This window comes from Gavia stellata, chromosome Z (assembly GCF_030936135.1).
Source record: "Gavia stellata isolate bGavSte3 chromosome Z, bGavSte3.hap2, whole genome shotgun sequence".
NCBI lineage: Eukaryota > Metazoa > Chordata > Aves > Gaviiformes > Gaviidae > Gavia > Gavia stellata.
Window position 1 is genome coordinate 48,644,310 of NC_082637.1, and position 18,060 is coordinate 48,662,369.

Consider the following 18,060-nt stretch of genomic DNA (forward strand, 5'->3'; position numbering starts at 1 on the left):
TTCTTGACCCTGGAAATCCTTATTTGCAGTCTGTAACAAATATAGCTGCCAATGAAAGGGCCAATTAGTTTGTTGACTGAACCAGAACCCAGGCCCTAGAAGTTTAAGTACTGTGAGCAAATTAAGTGTTCGATTAAGATTTAAATTTTTTCCAAAATCTTTTTCAGAGGGCAGCCACCTCATGAAAATGAGTTGTTAAATTTTGAGTACAGAATGCATATTGCTTTATTTTTTACTGCAGTGTATACTTAAGCCATGTGTTCTTAATTTAAAATTAGATTTTTCACTTCAGTAACAGCCTAAAAGTAATTCAAACTGCTCCTTAAACCATTCAAAATGGCCAGTTTACAAATCAATATTTTTAGCTGTCATTTTACAAAGCTTTTATCTGGGAAGAATACATTTTAAAGTGTATCAATTGAGTTGAGTATTAAATGAGTCTTTATTGCTTGATTTTAAACACTCCAAAGGTTAAAATATATAGTTTGGAGCTTTTTTCAATTTTAATCCTTTTCACAAGGAAGTGAATGAGAAGGCAATCAGACAGCTTTTCCTCCAGACTACAGATACTAAAGGCATACCCAAAGCCTATGAAAGTAGCTTGTAGGCTTTTTAGAGGAGAAGCATATTCAACGTGACAGATACACTCCTGTCCTTACAGTAGAAAGGCAATTACTGTTTCACAGTCCAATCCAGCAATCATTTAAACACACAACAATTATAGCCATATAATGAACTTCCTTCCTCCCACCCCTGCATTCTTCAGACTGTTCAGATCACTTCATTCTTGTGCCAAATCATTCGAAGGGAACATGCTGTTATTCTTGTTTCTGCAGAGTCCTCAAAAACTACACAGGCATCTGATGGTTAAAAAGGCTCAATGTGACCCTCAGTTAACATGAATGCTACACATAATAAGTATTGTTTGCATAAGTATTAATAAGGTTGTAAAGCTAACCCCTCCAGTATAACTGCCTACTGAATCTCAGCTGATGCTGTTACAGATACTATATTATACTGCTTTTTAATAGCATGAAGATATACCATCTTTCTCAAAGAATGCAGTTTTTGAAACACAGAAACCCTATATTGCAGTTTAGCTTTAAATGGTAGCAAGAGGTACTCAGCAGCACAGATGTTTAAGTAGATAGCTCTTCACGGCCTATTTTATTCCACGAAGGAAAAGTACCCTGGACTGTACTGAAGCCTGAAATAAGGGCCTACTCTCAAACTTATTTTAAACCTTCTACTCAATTTCTAACCCTGTAGTTTCTTTACTTCAAGCTATTTTAACACTGTTTTGAAGACAGAATTATTCAGTTCATTACGGCATCAGAAACCACACATGTGCTCTGGACTGTATTAGTAAAGTTAAATCCTGTGTGTGTGTGTAGAAGGGCATCACCAAGTTCAGAACGATTGTGCAGGTAAGCTTACATCAAGATAAGGTAAAAAGGAAGGTCTTTGTTTCTATCTCCATCCTCTGTCTAGAAAGCAAATGTGTTTTTAGACCAGGGGTAACACCAGCATCATGTCCAAAACATCCTCAGCCGGTCAAAAAGGCCTTCATATGTAAAACTGTGTATGAGATACGCACTGTGTATACCGAGCCATACTTTAGCTCACTGAGAACAGATGACACTTATTTACGAATGCAACTTTTACTGTATAATATACTATATATGTACTGAAAAACGTACTATAGGACTAAATAATATGCACAATGTTTTTACATCTGTTGTGTACCCATTGTAAAAGATATTATGATACCTATTACAAATATTACTTCATATTAAATACAAATATTACTATGTTCAATAAGTATACTTAAATGCAAATCATTTCATGTTTAATGACAAGAACTGGAACAGGACCCCAACCTGGATAATTTTGTCAAAAGAGGAAGTTTAGCAGTGAGGTACTAGCGTACCTCAAGTAGGGTCTGAACTTCGTCTTATGCTTTATGAATTCTACTACCAAAACCAGCAAAAGCAGTTGACAAAATCAGTGTGAAATAAGAGCTGTTCTTATAAAACACTTGCTGTCATTGCATGGTGATGGTTATGCTTTGGAAACACTGTCAAACCAAACTGCCTCTACAAGTCTTTCGGCTTATCACACACACCAAAACTGTAGTTGGAATTAGTGCCAGCGGCCATCAGGAAAGGAATAGAAATCCCAGTAGGTTACTGGCAATTTATTCACCTTAGAGCATCATTCAAACTGCTCTAATAATGCTGCAGGATTAGCCCATATTGAGGTCTTCTGAGAACGAAGGGAGTTCAAACTAAATTATTTTCTCACATAACTTCTAAGCTATACTCAAGTTCATATAGTAAACTATTTACATCTCAGTAACAAAAGGAGTGTCTATTCAGTTTAACCTAGCACACAGTAAAATTAACATCAATGTCAATTAAATATTCACTGCACAAGAATCCAAACATTCAGACTCTTTCTTCTCATCCGGTTACTACTGTGGGAAGTTATTGTTAGCTTTTTGAAGTCAGTGCTGAAAGTCACATATGTGAACTGTTTGGTTAAAGGGAAAAAATGAGTGTGAAAGTCCTTCACTCTGACCAGAAAAACACTGTACCAGACAACTGCCTCCTTTACCTGCTCTCCAGACTGGAATTGTGGCTAGGAGAAAATGATTGCACAGATAAAATGGTCATAGATTGTTAGGGCTTTATTGGTTGTAATCAATGATTTATGCAAAAACTGCCAGATCTGTTGGCAGGGGCATCTTAGTGAAAAGCCCCATGCCATAAGTTACTCGCTGTATTTTCACCATGTCTTGTCTCTGAATTGTTTGAAGATATAGTTGAACTATACTACAGTAATCTCAAATTGACAAAAACACATGGCAGTTGCACATATTCATAAATTTCACTGATCGTAAACTCCTTTGTAAAGAAGGGTATATGTTAATGACAACATGTTTGATATAGACCAGCTAGAAAAAAAACTGGCTAGAAAACCGTCATAAATTCTCATTCCAGTCAATGTCCACTGCTTGTAAGATCTTCTGCTATTTCCATAGAAGCATAATCCATCTGGCAAGTTCTGATGCATTTACATCATCTGCATGTTGTACACATCATCTGAACAATGTGAAAAATATCTGACCAAAAGAAAAATATCTGACCAGCTATAGCAATGTCTCATTTAATTACTAGCCACCTCTGAGTGCTATTAAAATTACAGATGGCAAAAATGGACTATTGAGAGCCATTCGGGATGTTTCAAAACACTATTTATTTTGCAACTGCATTACTAACAGTTTTATACATGAAGAGCTAGAAATGTAGAAAGAGAATTTATTTAATTAAAGATTACATTGTACATAGTTGTCTTATATAGTTTCCCTTCATAAGAAGTTACTAAACTTTGTCTCTGCTCATTATAGAACACATCAATATGAATTATTCTTAGGTACTATGATGAAAAGCAGGAATAGAGTGGATATCTTCCGAAGAAATAAAACTCTAGCTACTATATATAGCTAGCTATTTCAAATCATTCAGTATCCAAAAAGAATTATCTAAAACACTCCAGAACAAGGTATCAATTCCCACCTGTAGTATCTTTTACTGTTTATGGCAACACATTAGGGGGAATGTTTTACTGCATTAAACTGGTTGGTTGACTGGTATGGCGGTGACCTAATTCTCTTTGTTTTCTCCTGATATTTCTTATTAGATTTAAAACTCAAGCTCTTTATATTCGTGTTTATACCACCCAGCTTATAGTCATGTCCTGGTACTTGGTCCTGTCATTTGCCTATTCATGCTTCTTTAAGCTCTTTTTTTTTGACTAATGACAAAATGTAGCACCATAGAAGTGGTTTGGATATTTTCCATCTTTTAAACAGCAAAATAATCCTAAAATTCACAGCATAAAAGACAACAGGCAATGAAGATTGCAAGAAATACATCACACAATTAAAATGGTCAACAAGAAGATTGGTATGACCAGTGCAATTCCTCTATAATATCCATCAACTACACTCAATTTCTTTATAAACTTGTAAAGATTGTTCCTTTTGCAGTTCCCTCTTTTGACCATTGTTTAAAATTAACTTCTTCCCAAAGACTTGAAAACTAGATCTATCTTCCACCTAAAGGTATTAAAGGACACCTAAACATCAAAACCAAATTAAGTCAAATTATTTAAATGTCAAACAAAATAATGGAATCTGCAAGCCATTACATACCTTCAACAAATAACTGGACTGTATTTTATGCCATATTATTTTTCATTCTATTTTTGTACTTTGTTTGCTGACAATATCCTCCTAAAAAAAGTCAGTTGGGTATTTAGATTTATGTAAGCAGTGAATATATGTTTCACTTATAATATTAACTAAAAAGAAGATACATGAACTTGAAACTGCCTGAACTAAAAGCCTTTGCAAACGTATTTTAGAGAACTGAAAGAAGCAAGAAAACAGCAACTACTAAAATTAATGAGACCTCTATAAATGTTGAAACACCTGAAGAAAGTAGTTGTCTTTATCACCAATTCTCAGATAGGAAAATTTAGAAAAAAGCAGGTTAAATGTTCAGCACCCTGTGAAATAGCTCGTCAGATGTTTATATAAAACTGTACCTCCCACCTCCTAGGCTTAAATCACTGCCATTTACTCTTTGGCATTGGTAATGTGAAAGCAGGTTTGCTGTTGTCCCTGTAATTTTTATTAAAAGGTGAATATCACAAGCATCAATATAAGTAAAAGGTGAAATTCTGAAACTACTTTTTCTTAGTCAAAAACATCTTTGTAGCCTCACCGTGCTAGGTCTTCTGTCAACAATCTCATTTCTTTACCCTTTAAACCCTGTCTAGTAATGCTAATGCTAAGGAACATATTAATATTGATATAATATTATTCAAATAATTTTAAACGTGTTATTCCACTGTAGTAAAATGACCCCAACAATCAGATGGACAGGCTGCATGGTTAGTGCCATCTTTCTTATACAAAGGTTTTAATCTGTGATTTTTTGACAGACAAACCACCAGACAACTACTTTTTTTAATTTTTCCATCTACCTTGTTTCCTGTTTCATTCATCCATATGTAGCAATAAATTGTATGTGAAGTAACTTGTCGCCATTGGAGGGAGCCCTTGTATTAACACAACTGGGCACAACGTTGAGGTTTGTTAATCTTCCCTTAAAAAATTATCATAGCAAGTCTCCTTTATTAATTCCCTATACGTAATTATGAAACTACTATGCTTCATTTATTAATACCTAAGCACATGTAGCTCACACACATTACCTGAAAATTGAAAATGTGAATGTCTTTCATAATAGTATTACTGGAATTCTAAACAACCTTTATCCTCAACAACTTTCAAAGATTAGTTAATTCATTAGCTGAAATGAGTATACAGATACTTTTAAAAACATGGAATGTAGTCCCTGAATTTGGATTATGATATTCTAAAGGTAACTGTGATGATCTGCAAGGGTAACAACCAAAGCAGTTTTTCATGGAAGTGTTATGACAATTTTTTTTCACTTTTTTTTTTTTTAATAAATCCATTTGAAACAATCTGTAAAATATGAACGCACTGAATTTTGAATCTGGGCTATAGTGTAACTGTCCTTTATACTTTCAAATCAGTTTGAAGTTTAGCCACTACAATGTTGGGTAAAGAAATATTTTTACTAATGGTATTTAATGTTGAGTGTCAAATCAAATACGTTTACGTACTTAGAAATAATAAGCTCCATAAATGTTATGAAATCTTTTCAAAGAGCAGTAAACTATCTAACCTGTTTATTCCACATATTTACTTGTTAAAAGTTATAACATTTAGAGGGATGGCATATTTCACATTATATGAAATTTAGGTAGGAATCAGGATTCATGATTATACTTCCACAGCACATAGCATAGCACAGACACTACTAGAAAGAAATAATAAATAAAGATAATTCAGGTAATTTATAACTAAAATAGCTATCATGCAACAGCAGTGCATGTACTGAAATGTCAAAACAGTACATGGGAATCCTGTTTGCTCAAAGCAATATAAAAAAACTGTCTTAATATTATGGTGTAAGATTCCTTTGCATACAATTTCACACTTTTGCTCTGAAATGAAATTAAATGACCAGAAAGAAAGGAAGAAAACCTCATTAACTATGCAACACAAAAATAGCAGAGCAAATGGTTTGTAGCTTTTATGTCCTGAGGGTCATAGACAATAAAAAGAGTTCAGTAAAAAGGCTTCTTACTAAACTTGTTTCTGTGGCTTTTCATATACGAAGTCTCACCATTTCTGACTTTAGAGAAATGCCTGTATATGAATTCTTTGTAACTCGTCATTATGAACTCACAATAGTGTATAACACACCAAGTTGACCTAAAGATAATCAGTTTCTCATGTTGCTAGAACTTCCAAATTAGTCAAATATTTCACCCATCTCACCAAAAACTTCAGTGGCCTCCCAGGAATCCTTTTTCTGTAGCCTATTTTAGCAGAATAGATTCAAAAGAATATTACTGATTTATTTGGGGTGGGGGGTGGGGGGGAGAAGAAAGAAAGAATTTTTTAAGTTTGGAAAAAGATCTGAAAGTAGCTGGATGAGTGTGCTAGTTTTGGCTGGGATAGTGTTAATTTTCTTCATAGTAGCTGGTGTGGGGCTGTGTTTTGGAAACAGTGTTGGTAATACAGGAATGTTTTACTTACTGCAGAGCAGTGCTTACACAGCATCAAGGCCTTTTTTGCTTCTCACACTGCCCCACCAGCGAGTAGACTGGGGGTGGACAAGAAGTTTGGAGGGGACACAGCTGACCCCAACTGACCAAAGGGATGTCCCATACCATATGTCATCATGCTCAGCAATAAAAGCTGGGGGAAGAAGAAGAAAGGGGGGGTGTTCAGAGTGGTGGCATTTGTCTTCCCAAGTAACCATTACGTGTGAAGGAGCCCTGCTTTCCTGGAAATGTCTCTGAACACCTGCCTGCTGGTGGGAAGTAGTGAATGAATACCTTATTTTGCTTTGCTTGTGTATGCAGCTTTTGCTTTACCTTTTAAACTGTCTTTATCTGAACCCATGAGTTTTCCCACTTCCATTCTTCTGATTCTCCCCTCCATCCCACTGTGGGGGAAGTGAGCGATTTGCTGTGTGGTGCTTAGCTACTGGCTGGAGTCAAACCACGAAAAGGAGACATTCTCAATCCAGCCTTCAGTGAAGACTGGAAGGTTTTATACCATCAGCTGCAATTACCACTGGTATCTTAATATCTTTATCCTACATGATGCACATAGGATAAAACACAAAACAAAGCACAAACACAAATATTTGCCTATATTAAACAGAAAATAAGAGTCATTTGTATCTTCTGTTCTTTTTAAAAAAGAAGCAGAGGAAATCCACAGCATGAGAGACTTAACTATGTTTAATAGCTAATGTAATTACAGGCATACTACTGCTCTAGCAGGCATCTGATGCCTCAGAAATGTAATGCACAGCTCCCATAATTAGGATATCTGCAAACCCTGTGCTGTAAACATGCTAGATCACTTAGGAACATTTACTACAGTGCTCTTTTGTGCCCAGGGGATGTGTCCTAAAATCCACAGTAGGATTTTTTAACTAGTGAATGGAATAATACCGAATTCCTAGGTCTTTGTCAAACAGAAATTTGGTGTCTGACACAGAATCCAGTATTAGTCTAACCAACAGCAAAATAATGGTATTTCAGCCTTTCCTATACTCCTGTGCATTTAAATACAAATAAATGACTAGAAATACAAGTGACTAGCAAATATGGAATGGAATCAAAGCAATCAAGAACACATGATGGACTGGGAACAAAAAGGACACACCTGCAAACCTCAGGAAATTGTATGATTGTAGAAGGGAAAGGAGAAATGACTGAGATGATTGTGTCCATCAGCTATGGGAAGGGTAGGCAGGGAGTGAGTTGGCTGCCCACGCAGTGTGGAAAGATGGAGTAAGGAAGAAGGTCTCTGCAGAAACATCATTAAATTAGATCCCCAAATAGAGTTGGGAGAAGACTATTTTAATCTTTGTGGCTACTGCTCAGAGTTGTTCACCCTGTGGCATACGTGCAGATCAAACCTATTGTATCAGGTATGCCTTCGTTTCTTTGATGATGATACAGTTTCGGTGCAGGTATAAATTTGAATAACTCCATTGATCACAGGGAAAATATGACATATGGTTCATGGCCTGAAGACACACCAGTGTTGGTCACCAGCTTTATTCATAACTGGCTGTCTGGTGGAAAGTAAAAGGAATGTAAGGCACCAGTACAGAATAAAAAATAATTCTGATACTTTACGTTCTGTAGAAAAGCTAAAGCACATCAGCTTCATTGAACACTAATTCCATCTCCTCTACAGAACATCTTACTTCACCTTCTCTGTTTGCTAAGAAAAAAAAAATAAATATGCAAATTGCCATCAGGAGCTGATAATGTTTTGACTTTAATTGTTCCAACTGCTCTATCCCAAGCTTAAAAATACAGAATGCAGTCATGTGAAATGACATTCTGTTTGTAAGTCCAACTTACACTGGCATTGATTTATCTCAAAGGTAGGCATTTAAGTATTTGCTTTATAGTCCCTAGTGTTACTGCAAATATTACTCAAAACTAGCTCCATACTAATGGTGTTGTAGCAAGTGAGAAAGGCATCACAAGAAGCCCAGAGTAAGAACGCACAAATACAGTACATGAATATCTCATTGTTACAACAAGATGGACATAGCACTCAATTTGAGATTTCAAGGGTCTTTCAAGGGTTTTCAACTCTAGTAATCAGGAATCAGACCTTACATGGGGTAAATGGGAATAAATTCCATTTAGTGCCAATGACATAAGTAACCATAACTCTGCTTCTTCTCTGGAGGTGACTGAATATATGGGAATAGTACTGGTAACTAGTCATGCTAATCTCTTTGGTTTATGTGGTCATAACAATCATTTAATTGTATCTCTATGTGTACATCTGTCAGTAAGGGTTAAAACTAAAATACAAACCAGGGAGAAAAATATTTGTAATGGGTGGGGGCTTGTATAGATTGCAAAGTCCACACTGCAAGACATTTACTCCTAGACATTCAACAATTTTCTTTCAATAATTAACTGCCTACTGGGTAAAGTGTCATTGAAGAGGCATGATCAATATGAGGTACTGTTCTTTATATTAAAAATGGTCCTCCTTAAATGAAAGAACCAACAAATTCTCTTTTCACTTGCTCAACATGCCCCTAGAGGAAGGCTCTCATGCCAGCACCATGTTTGTGAGAAAATCGAAGCCACAGAGTTCTGCTGAAGTACAAGTGTTGACAGCATCTGTTATCATAATCTGCAGAATATTTAATATCTTTTATGTCTAACATTTATGACAAAGCTTGAAGGATGAGAGGCAGTGAGAGTCATTTGTGCATTGCAAAATTGGAAATTGTGGTCAGATGACTACAGATATACGTGTGGTCACATCTCTCCAGCTAAAATTTTCTTTGCTCCTGTGTAGTCTTGATATTGATTTTTATTTCATTAATTTAGATATTCTAAACAAACCATGTTGGAATAGCTTTTCTAAGAGAAACAGTACCATTCCACAGTGCACTGAAACTGCTCCTAAACCCATTCTTTAAACCGAAACTGGGGATGGATGGCATCTCATGGCTTTCTATAGGGTAGGAAAATAAAGTAATAACTAAATATTTAGAAAAATTAGAATTTTAGTACTTTTTTTTTTCTTTTTTTTTTTTAATGTAGACATTGCTTGTGGAACTTAAAGCTCCATAAAACCCTCTTTTCTTCTACAAGAATCTTGACAATAAAAATGTTAGTTCTTTAACTATATATTTGTGACACAAGAGTTTTAATTTCAAACAAATTTTAATAGCAATTTTAGATGATTTTTAGATGTATAGAAAGCTGAAGTAGTCTGTAGGAAAGTGTGTGACACATTAATTTTTACTGCCATATAGAAAGCTGAAGGAGTCTGTAGGAAAGTGTGTGACACATTAATTTTTATTGCCATATAGAAAGCTGAAGAGGTCTGTAGGAAAGTGTGATGTTAATTTTTACAGCCTTAGACTTTTTGTAATATTTCAACCTAATGGATCTTGCTTACATTGTAACATTTTTAAACCGGCTTTGGTGCACACTGGTGCTGTAGAGTGGGTATAAATAAAGCTTTTTCAAGTGGATAATTCTAGTTTACTGCTCCTTGTGTCTTCAAAAAACTAAGTGCAAGGCAAAAGGGAACCGAGACTTAGCCTCATATACCTAGAGAAAACAATGTGCCTAACAGATAAACTGATTCTGAAATGCTTTTGAAATGCATTCAAACTGAGATCTAACTGTCTGAGAACTTGCAGGAATTCAGATACAAATCTAAATTTGAATTCTAGTAGCAGGGTCCTCTTTAATATTTTTTTGCATTCTTGAAAAATATCCAAACCAAATTATCATGTGATTCATGTAACAAACACCAAAATCTATCTAAAAATTATTCTTCACCTGAATGAAGGAAACATAAAGTTGCAGAAATGCATATTAGTAAAAGTATTCTTAATCCATTTTATAAATACAGGTTGCATCAGACAAAAGTAATTCTACCGAGGACAGTTTCTCTTTCATTTACAGTTGACACTAATCACATACAGTTTAATTCACAACTCAGGGTTAAGGATAGCAAGTACTTAAGCTTGTTTAGTATTTTTATTTCATCTGAGCAAAAAGAAATAAAGAGAGGATTACTGCCATGTGACCATGGGGGTGCTCCAATGAACCCAGTTTTGAAAATCATTTTATCACTACAGTGGACAACAGCTTATTCCTTGCCTTTGATCAGTGAATTTCAGTATGTTTGTGCTACAGTAGAAACTCCATTCTATTTCCTAAGGAAGACCCAAATCTGGAAACAAATAAATCAAGACAAAGATCAAGCAAGAAGTTGCCTGACAATTCAGCAATGCAAATAAGAATGATTGCCTTTGAGTACCAAGAGTGCAAAGGTTAAAAACAAACTTCTAGATAGTAATACAATATAATCAACTGAAGAATTAAACACTAATTCATGCATTTGTTTTACAAATATTAGGGGTGGAAGAACAGTCTGGGAAAGGAAAAAGGTGAAAACACTTCATCACTTCATATAGACAGTCCATCTGATAGTGAGTGATCCACTCACAGAATCACAGAATCACAGAATCACTAAGGTTGGAAAAGACCTGTAAGATCATCAAGTCCAACCATCAACCAACAAACACCACCATGCCCATTAAACCATGTCCCACAATGCTTCGTCCATACATTCCTTGAACACCTCCAGTGAGGGTGACTCCACCATTTCCCTAGGCAGTTTATTCCAGTGTCTCACCACTCAAAGCAGTTGGAAGTGCCCACAGAAGTTAACTCAGTCATTCTCAACACCTAAGTTTCCGATTTTTGATATCTAATCTATTTTAAAAATTGCTTAGTTCCTATCCATGACAGCTACATTATGCACTTTTTTTTTTACTTATGACCGTCAAGTTTTGGATTAAGCTAATGCTGATTTCATTCTGTAATATAGTCTGGCCTTTATAGTAGGCAGCTTCTCTTTGAAAAAAAGAGTTGTTTAGTCCCAAAAATATTTGTCATCATTGAATAAATCAAGGATCAAGCTAATTATAAAAGGAGACTGTTTCTGCTTGGCAAATTAACATCTTGGCAATCAGAAGTGATGTCAAAATAAGTACAGGAAAAGGACAAGACAATTTAATAGTATATCAATTGTATATATTCTTAGATTTGTTAGAATATGGAAATCACTCTTCAGCTATCAAACTACATTTCAAATTAGCTTTATATAACACAGAATGACTAGAAGATTTCTAATACTTTTTAACTGAAAATGTCATTCATGTTGTATTTAAAATATTAATAAACATCATAGTTTGTAAATTCATTTTTTTCATAGCATAAGACAAGAAGCCACTAAAAATATATATTTATAAACAATATCACATAGTTTGGTAAATGTCTTTAAAATGTATTCTCCACAAACGTTTGGAATAAATACACATTAAAAATATAACAAGCAAGAAGCATACAATACAATAATGGATGGATAGGACTTCATCACAAACAGGAATTTAGTAGGTATTAAGTAATTTCTTCATGTAACTCTTAAAATAAGTTACCATTCTTATAATACTTCTGTTATTTTAAGCTACGTAGGATAGCTTAAAATGTGGGTTTTCTTAAGGTATATGTGTGTGACTATTTCTATATTTATTTATTTATTTATTATAAAACATTATTAACTGAAACTCAGAACTGAAAAATCAAAAAAAATGAACTTTGAATTTTTCAGACTCTGGTTTCAGTACATATATTCACTTGGTTTGTTATTAAGTCTGTGTGAAGTTTTATCTGTCATTAGGTCTGTGTGAAGTCTTATCCTAAGGGGAATCTTACCAGAGCAGTAATCACTAGGAAGGCACAAGACTTCTTCAGACTTCTGTCATATCTAAAAAGGCTTATGTGATCATGCTGCCTGATAGTCTGCCTGGTCTTTTCTCATTAGTTGGTAAAGAAAGAGATTTAAGTTAGCATCTCTCATAGAAAGAAGGCCATTCTGGAAGTTGGAAGTCTGGCTTTTAGCATACACAGGGCTGTAAGCCAGGAGTCTTACTCAACTTTGCAAAGAGGTAGAAGACACAGAAAAGAAATTGAGGAGAAAATGGATCTGCCACCAGCAATAAAAAAATTCTAGGACAACAATTAGAAGCTGGGATGACTGAAGCTGATAAAAGAATGCAAAGTACAAACGTACAGACTTCATTATTCTGCAGTTTGTTATTTACAGATAAAGGTTGTGAAAGTTGCTTTTTAAACATGAACCATCTGTAAGATTATGTGCTGTATTGTTCATGTTGTTGGCATGACTGGATATTTTGACAGTGATAAATAATAAAAAAGAACTTTTATTTCAGACTGAATTTACAAATTTGCATGTGTAATAAAAGAGAAAGAAAAAAAACACTAATGGAAGTAATTCAACATAATCCCCACTTACATGCTTTGCTTTCCCTCCTGTAACCTTGATAACCAGTGCCCCAAAATAATTGATAAATCAAGTCTTTCTATGTGACACTTGCTTCTAAGGTCTGAGGTGGCTCTAACAGCTTTTAACTGCTAAAGATCTAGAAAGAAAATTCTGCAGCAGCAGTCTGTCCCCATCTGCACGTATCTGTGCATGTACATGTGTGTAACACAGCAGAGGCTTAAGAGAAGAGTATCATAAAAAATGGCAATAGTGCAGTTTATTATCAAAATAGTTTTAACAAATGAAAGTATATGGTTGTTAATTATTGGAAATAAGAGAAAATATCCATTGCCCTGTAAAGGATCTTGTACGTAACTCCAGTGTAGCCTCCCTTTACCACTCAGCCCAAATTGCTGAATGCTTGACTCTGAGTTTGAAGATGCTCCATGTAATCCTCACTTAGACCTACAGTGCAGAATGTTGAGAACATCTTTGAGTGCTAATTAAAAAAAAAAAAAAATCCTTGGAATCTTGTTTGTAACATGTAAACTGTAACAATGGTTTGTAACATGTAACAATCTTCCATGAAGTTTGTAGCTAGTTCCCTTGCACAACAGAGGTAAGCTGCTGTTGCATTACGGGTCTACTGCATGTTGCTTTAGAGACATAAAAATAAAAAAAGGTTTTAGCAATGTTTCTGCTGTCTTAGCCAGGTTTATTCTAGGGACAGACCCCTCTATCCACAAACAAAGAGCTGCTACCACCTGAGGTTGCAGGCACACAGTCCTAGGCTGCTACCTAACTTTTATGACACAATGTTTTTCCAGGCTCTTTCTCTGACCAGGACCTCCCACAAAGTTTTCTGGCTGCTTATATTCGTAGTAAGTCACTTTCCAGACCTTACTGAATTCAGAAATTCCACCTCTCCTCAAATTCTACTCTGCTTAGGACTATTCCATGGTTTTACAACATAGTTTTTATCATCTTCACAAAGGAGTACATTGCCTCATCCAGCTTGTTCTGAGGTCTTTGACAGAAGTCATTGACCACAGTAAAAACAGAACCATCAGTTTCTATTTTGTCCCAGTCATAACTTTGCTAATCACTTAGCCAAACCTACAACAGTATTATAAATCTAAAGATTAACTTGATTCTAGAGATTTCTGTAGTTTTCTCTAACTATGGCCCAAAACCTGAAATCCAGCTCCAGCTCAGCAAACCTAAATTAACAGAAAACTCATCAGAGCTGCACAAGCAGGAAAACAAATCTCAAAGCTTTGAGCTGTTCATGGAGAGATCCTTGCTGGTTGCCCCAAGACATATGGATACATCTTCAGCTTGGATGGCAGTCAGTGTCTCAGCAAGGGAGAAGACTGCAGTTATAATAACCAGCTGTGCTTCTATAGACCACTTCAGGGTACTTTTTTGCATGCTTCTCTCTGCAGCCCTTACAACACATCCACTCTTGTGCTGACAGAGATTTGCGCTACACTATTATGTGAGCTTTGTTCCCATGCTGTTCATCTTCAGCCAGGTAAGTAGGTTGGAATATATGGCCCACAAGCTACAAACATATCCAGACAAAAACTTGTCCTGCACAAGTAAACTGTACTTCAAATATGCCCCCCAAATCTTACTATGGAAAATACAGGGGTGTTTGGGCAAAAATACAGGTTGTTAAGAATGGAACTGCAATCCATATGATGAAAAATCACTTAGAATTGATGTATTCCTTCAGAAAGTCCTGAAATAGTACTGTATTAGAGACACCCCTGCAATGTTAAAAATAACCTCCCATAGATGGTCAAAATGAAGTCAGAAAATTAATGATAAGCACTGTCAGTGACAGAAAGCAGGACAAACAGAAGCTTTCTTTGAAGGTACATTGGTTCTGGAGTGTAAAAAAAGGGAAAATACCAGTGAAAACCTACTTGTTAAGTCCAGAATGTTAAATATTCTAAAACATGTCTAAGTGACCATTTTTGCTCAGATATTGTTTCATAATTCCACTGAATGCACCTCAACTGACTGCTGTTTTAACAAAGTGAAGATATGACCTCACATGAAGAAAAGGCTAAGACAACATTTTGAAATCTTTCTTCTGAGCACAGTATTTTCAGCTAAAATTAAGTACAAATTTTCATTACAGAAATTGGAAAAAAATAGAAAGGAAAACATGTTAGATGAAAGTACAAAATATGTGGAAAATGTGCCATAGCAAACCAATAATGCAAGTTAGAACAATTGCAGTGTGCTTTATCCAGACTGAGGAAAACATGCAAGATTAATCAACCATTCAAGCCCTCCTTAAATAAAATCTGTTTGTGAGGAAATTAGCTATGGATACTTAATCGGATTAAGAACATAGCTGTTTCTTATTGTTTCATTCCAGCAAACTAGAAATCGGCAGCGTTAATTATTTCTCATATTCATGTTTTCAGAAAGTTGGTTTGTGCTTTTGGAGGCTTGGTTTTTGTTTTCTATTTTCTTTTTGATCTCCTCTATTCTATTAAAAAAAAGTATTTATTTATATTTCTTATTTTTAAAGTCTGTTTCCTAATAGCATACTTTTCCATTATTTTTTGAAAGGGAGAAAAAAAATACATTTATATACTATAAACAAACTAAAAAAATCTTAATTTATGATTGCCAAGCAAGTTACATATAGCAAATGCATTTGTCTTTTGACTTTTTATTTATTTTTTAAGAAATTCTTCCAAATAGGTTGCCTCTGGAGAGCTTTTTGAAAATATGGATGTGAAAGAATGGAAACTACGATAAAGTCACACATGGGAATGTTCATGTTATATATGGTTCCTGGTAATTTTAAATAGATTAAAATAGATGAGTTAGCTCAATCGTCAGTCAAAAGGTGTATGACTATTTCTTTTACAGTGGCCAAATAACATCTATTTCACAGAATCACTGAATCACCCAATCACTGCGAATGGTTGGAAAAGACCTGTAAGGTCATCAAGTCCAACCATCAACCCAACACCACCATGCCCACTAAACCATGTCCCACAGTGCCATGTCGACACGTTCCTTGAACACCTCCAGGGATGGTGACACCACCACTTCCCTGTGCAGCCTGTTCCAATTCTTCACCACTCTCTCAGTAAAGAAATTTTTCCTAACATCCAGCCCGAACGTCCCCTGGCGCAACATGAGGCCATTTCCTCTTGTTCTGTCACTCGTCACTTGGGAGAAGGGACCAACACCCACCTCTCTGCAACCCCCTTTCAGATAGTTGTAGAGAGCGATAAGGTCTCCCCTCAGCCTCCTCTTCTCCAGGCTGAACAACCCCAGCTCCCTCAGCCGCTCTTCATAAGACTTGTGCTCCAGACCCCTCACCAGCTTCGTCACCCTTCTCTGGACATGCTCCAGTACCTCAATGTCCTTCTTGTAGTGAGGGGCCCAAAAATGAACACAGTATTCCAGGTGCGGCCTCACCAGAGCAGAGTACAGGGGCACGATCACTTCCCTACTCCTGCTGGCCACACTGTTTCTGATACAGGCCAGGATGCCGTTGGCCTTCTCGGCCACCTGGGCACACTGCTGCCTCATCTTCAGCCGGCTGTCAATCAACACCTCCAGGTCCTTTTCTGCGGGGAAGCTTTCCAGCCACTCGTCCCCCAGCCTGTAGCGTTGCATGGGGTTGTTGTGACTGAAGTGCAGGACCCAGCACTTGGTCTTGTTGAATTTCATACATTTGGCCTCAGCCCATCCATCCAGCCTGTCCAGATCCCTCTGCAGAGCCTTCTGACCCTCGAGCAGACCAACACTCCCACCCAACTTGGTGTTGTCTACAAACTTGCTGAGGGAGCACTTAATCCTCTCATCTAAATCATCAATAAACATATCAAACAAGACTGGCCCCAAAGCTGAGCCCTTGGGTACTCCGCTTGTGACCGGCCACCAACTGGATTTGACTCCATTCACCACAACTCTCTGGGCTCAGCCATCCAGACAGTTTTTTACCCGGCGAAGTGTGCACCTCTCTAAGCCACGAGTCGCCAGCCTCTCCAGGAGAATACTGTGGGAGACAGTGTCGAAGGCTTTACTAAAGTCCAGGCAGACAACGTCAACAGCCTTTCCCTCATCCACTAGGAGGGTCACCTGGTCATAGAAGGAGATCAGGTTGGTCAAGAAGGACCTGCCTTTCATGAACCCATGCTGGCTGGTCCTGATCCCTTGGTTGTCCTGCACGTGTTCGTGAGCGCCCTCAAGATGAACCTCTCCATAATCTTCCCTGGCACCGAGGTCAGGCTGACAGGCCTGTAGTTCCCCGGATCCTCCTTCCGGCCCTTCTTGTAGATGGGCGCCACACTGGCAAGCCTCCAGTCGTCTGGGACCTCCCTTGTTAACCAGGGCTATTGCTAAATGATGGAGAGCGGCTTGGCAAGCTCCTTTGCCAGCTCCCTCAGTACTCTTGGGTGGATCCCATCAGGCCCCATAGACTTGTGAATGTTTGTATATGAATTTGAGGTTAAGTGACTTGATTGAACCATCCTCAAGAAAGAATTCAAATACATTAGTGGACTCAGCTTCTTAGCATGAAGGAATTTATTAGTTAACCCGAAGTACAGCTATGCTGTGTATTATTGAGATTCTCCTACCTTCAACAATAAAAACGTATTATTATTATCACTGCCTTGCAATTTATTTATACTATGTACACTATATACATATACTTTTATGTATAGTTAAATTATAATTATAGTTTATTATTATTATTATTATCTTGCAACTATCAGTCACCTGAGACCATACAGATTTTCCAGTCTTGCAGAAGCTAGTACTATGAGCTTTATTTTTTCTGCTGGCATTCATGAAAGTATCTTTAATGCTTTCCACTTCTTCTGTCTACATCACTAGAGGCAATGTAATTCATGGTCCTAAGGCTCACCATCACAAATATAATTGGAGGCATCACAGTTGTTCAAAAGATTAGATCTTGCGCTAAAATAATTCTGAGAATGGATTTTCTTTTTCTTTTTTTAAAAATTCTTAGCTCTTTTTTATAA

At 36.5% G+C, this 18,060-nt stretch overlaps 1 protein-coding gene across 1 annotated transcript in view; it reads right to left on the bottom strand.

Annotated features, from left to right (window-relative positions):
• The window catches only part of CNTNAP4 (contactin associated protein family member 4), a gene marked incomplete at its 5' end in the record, with an annotated part of 190,638 nt that overhangs the window by 90,222 nt on the left and 82,356 nt on the right, over positions 1-18,060 (bottom strand). The window contains 2 exon segments of the mRNA XM_059833251.1: positions 571-588; positions 16,588-16,610. Coding sequence (XP_059689234.1) covers positions 571-588; positions 16,588-16,610 — 41 coding nt within the window.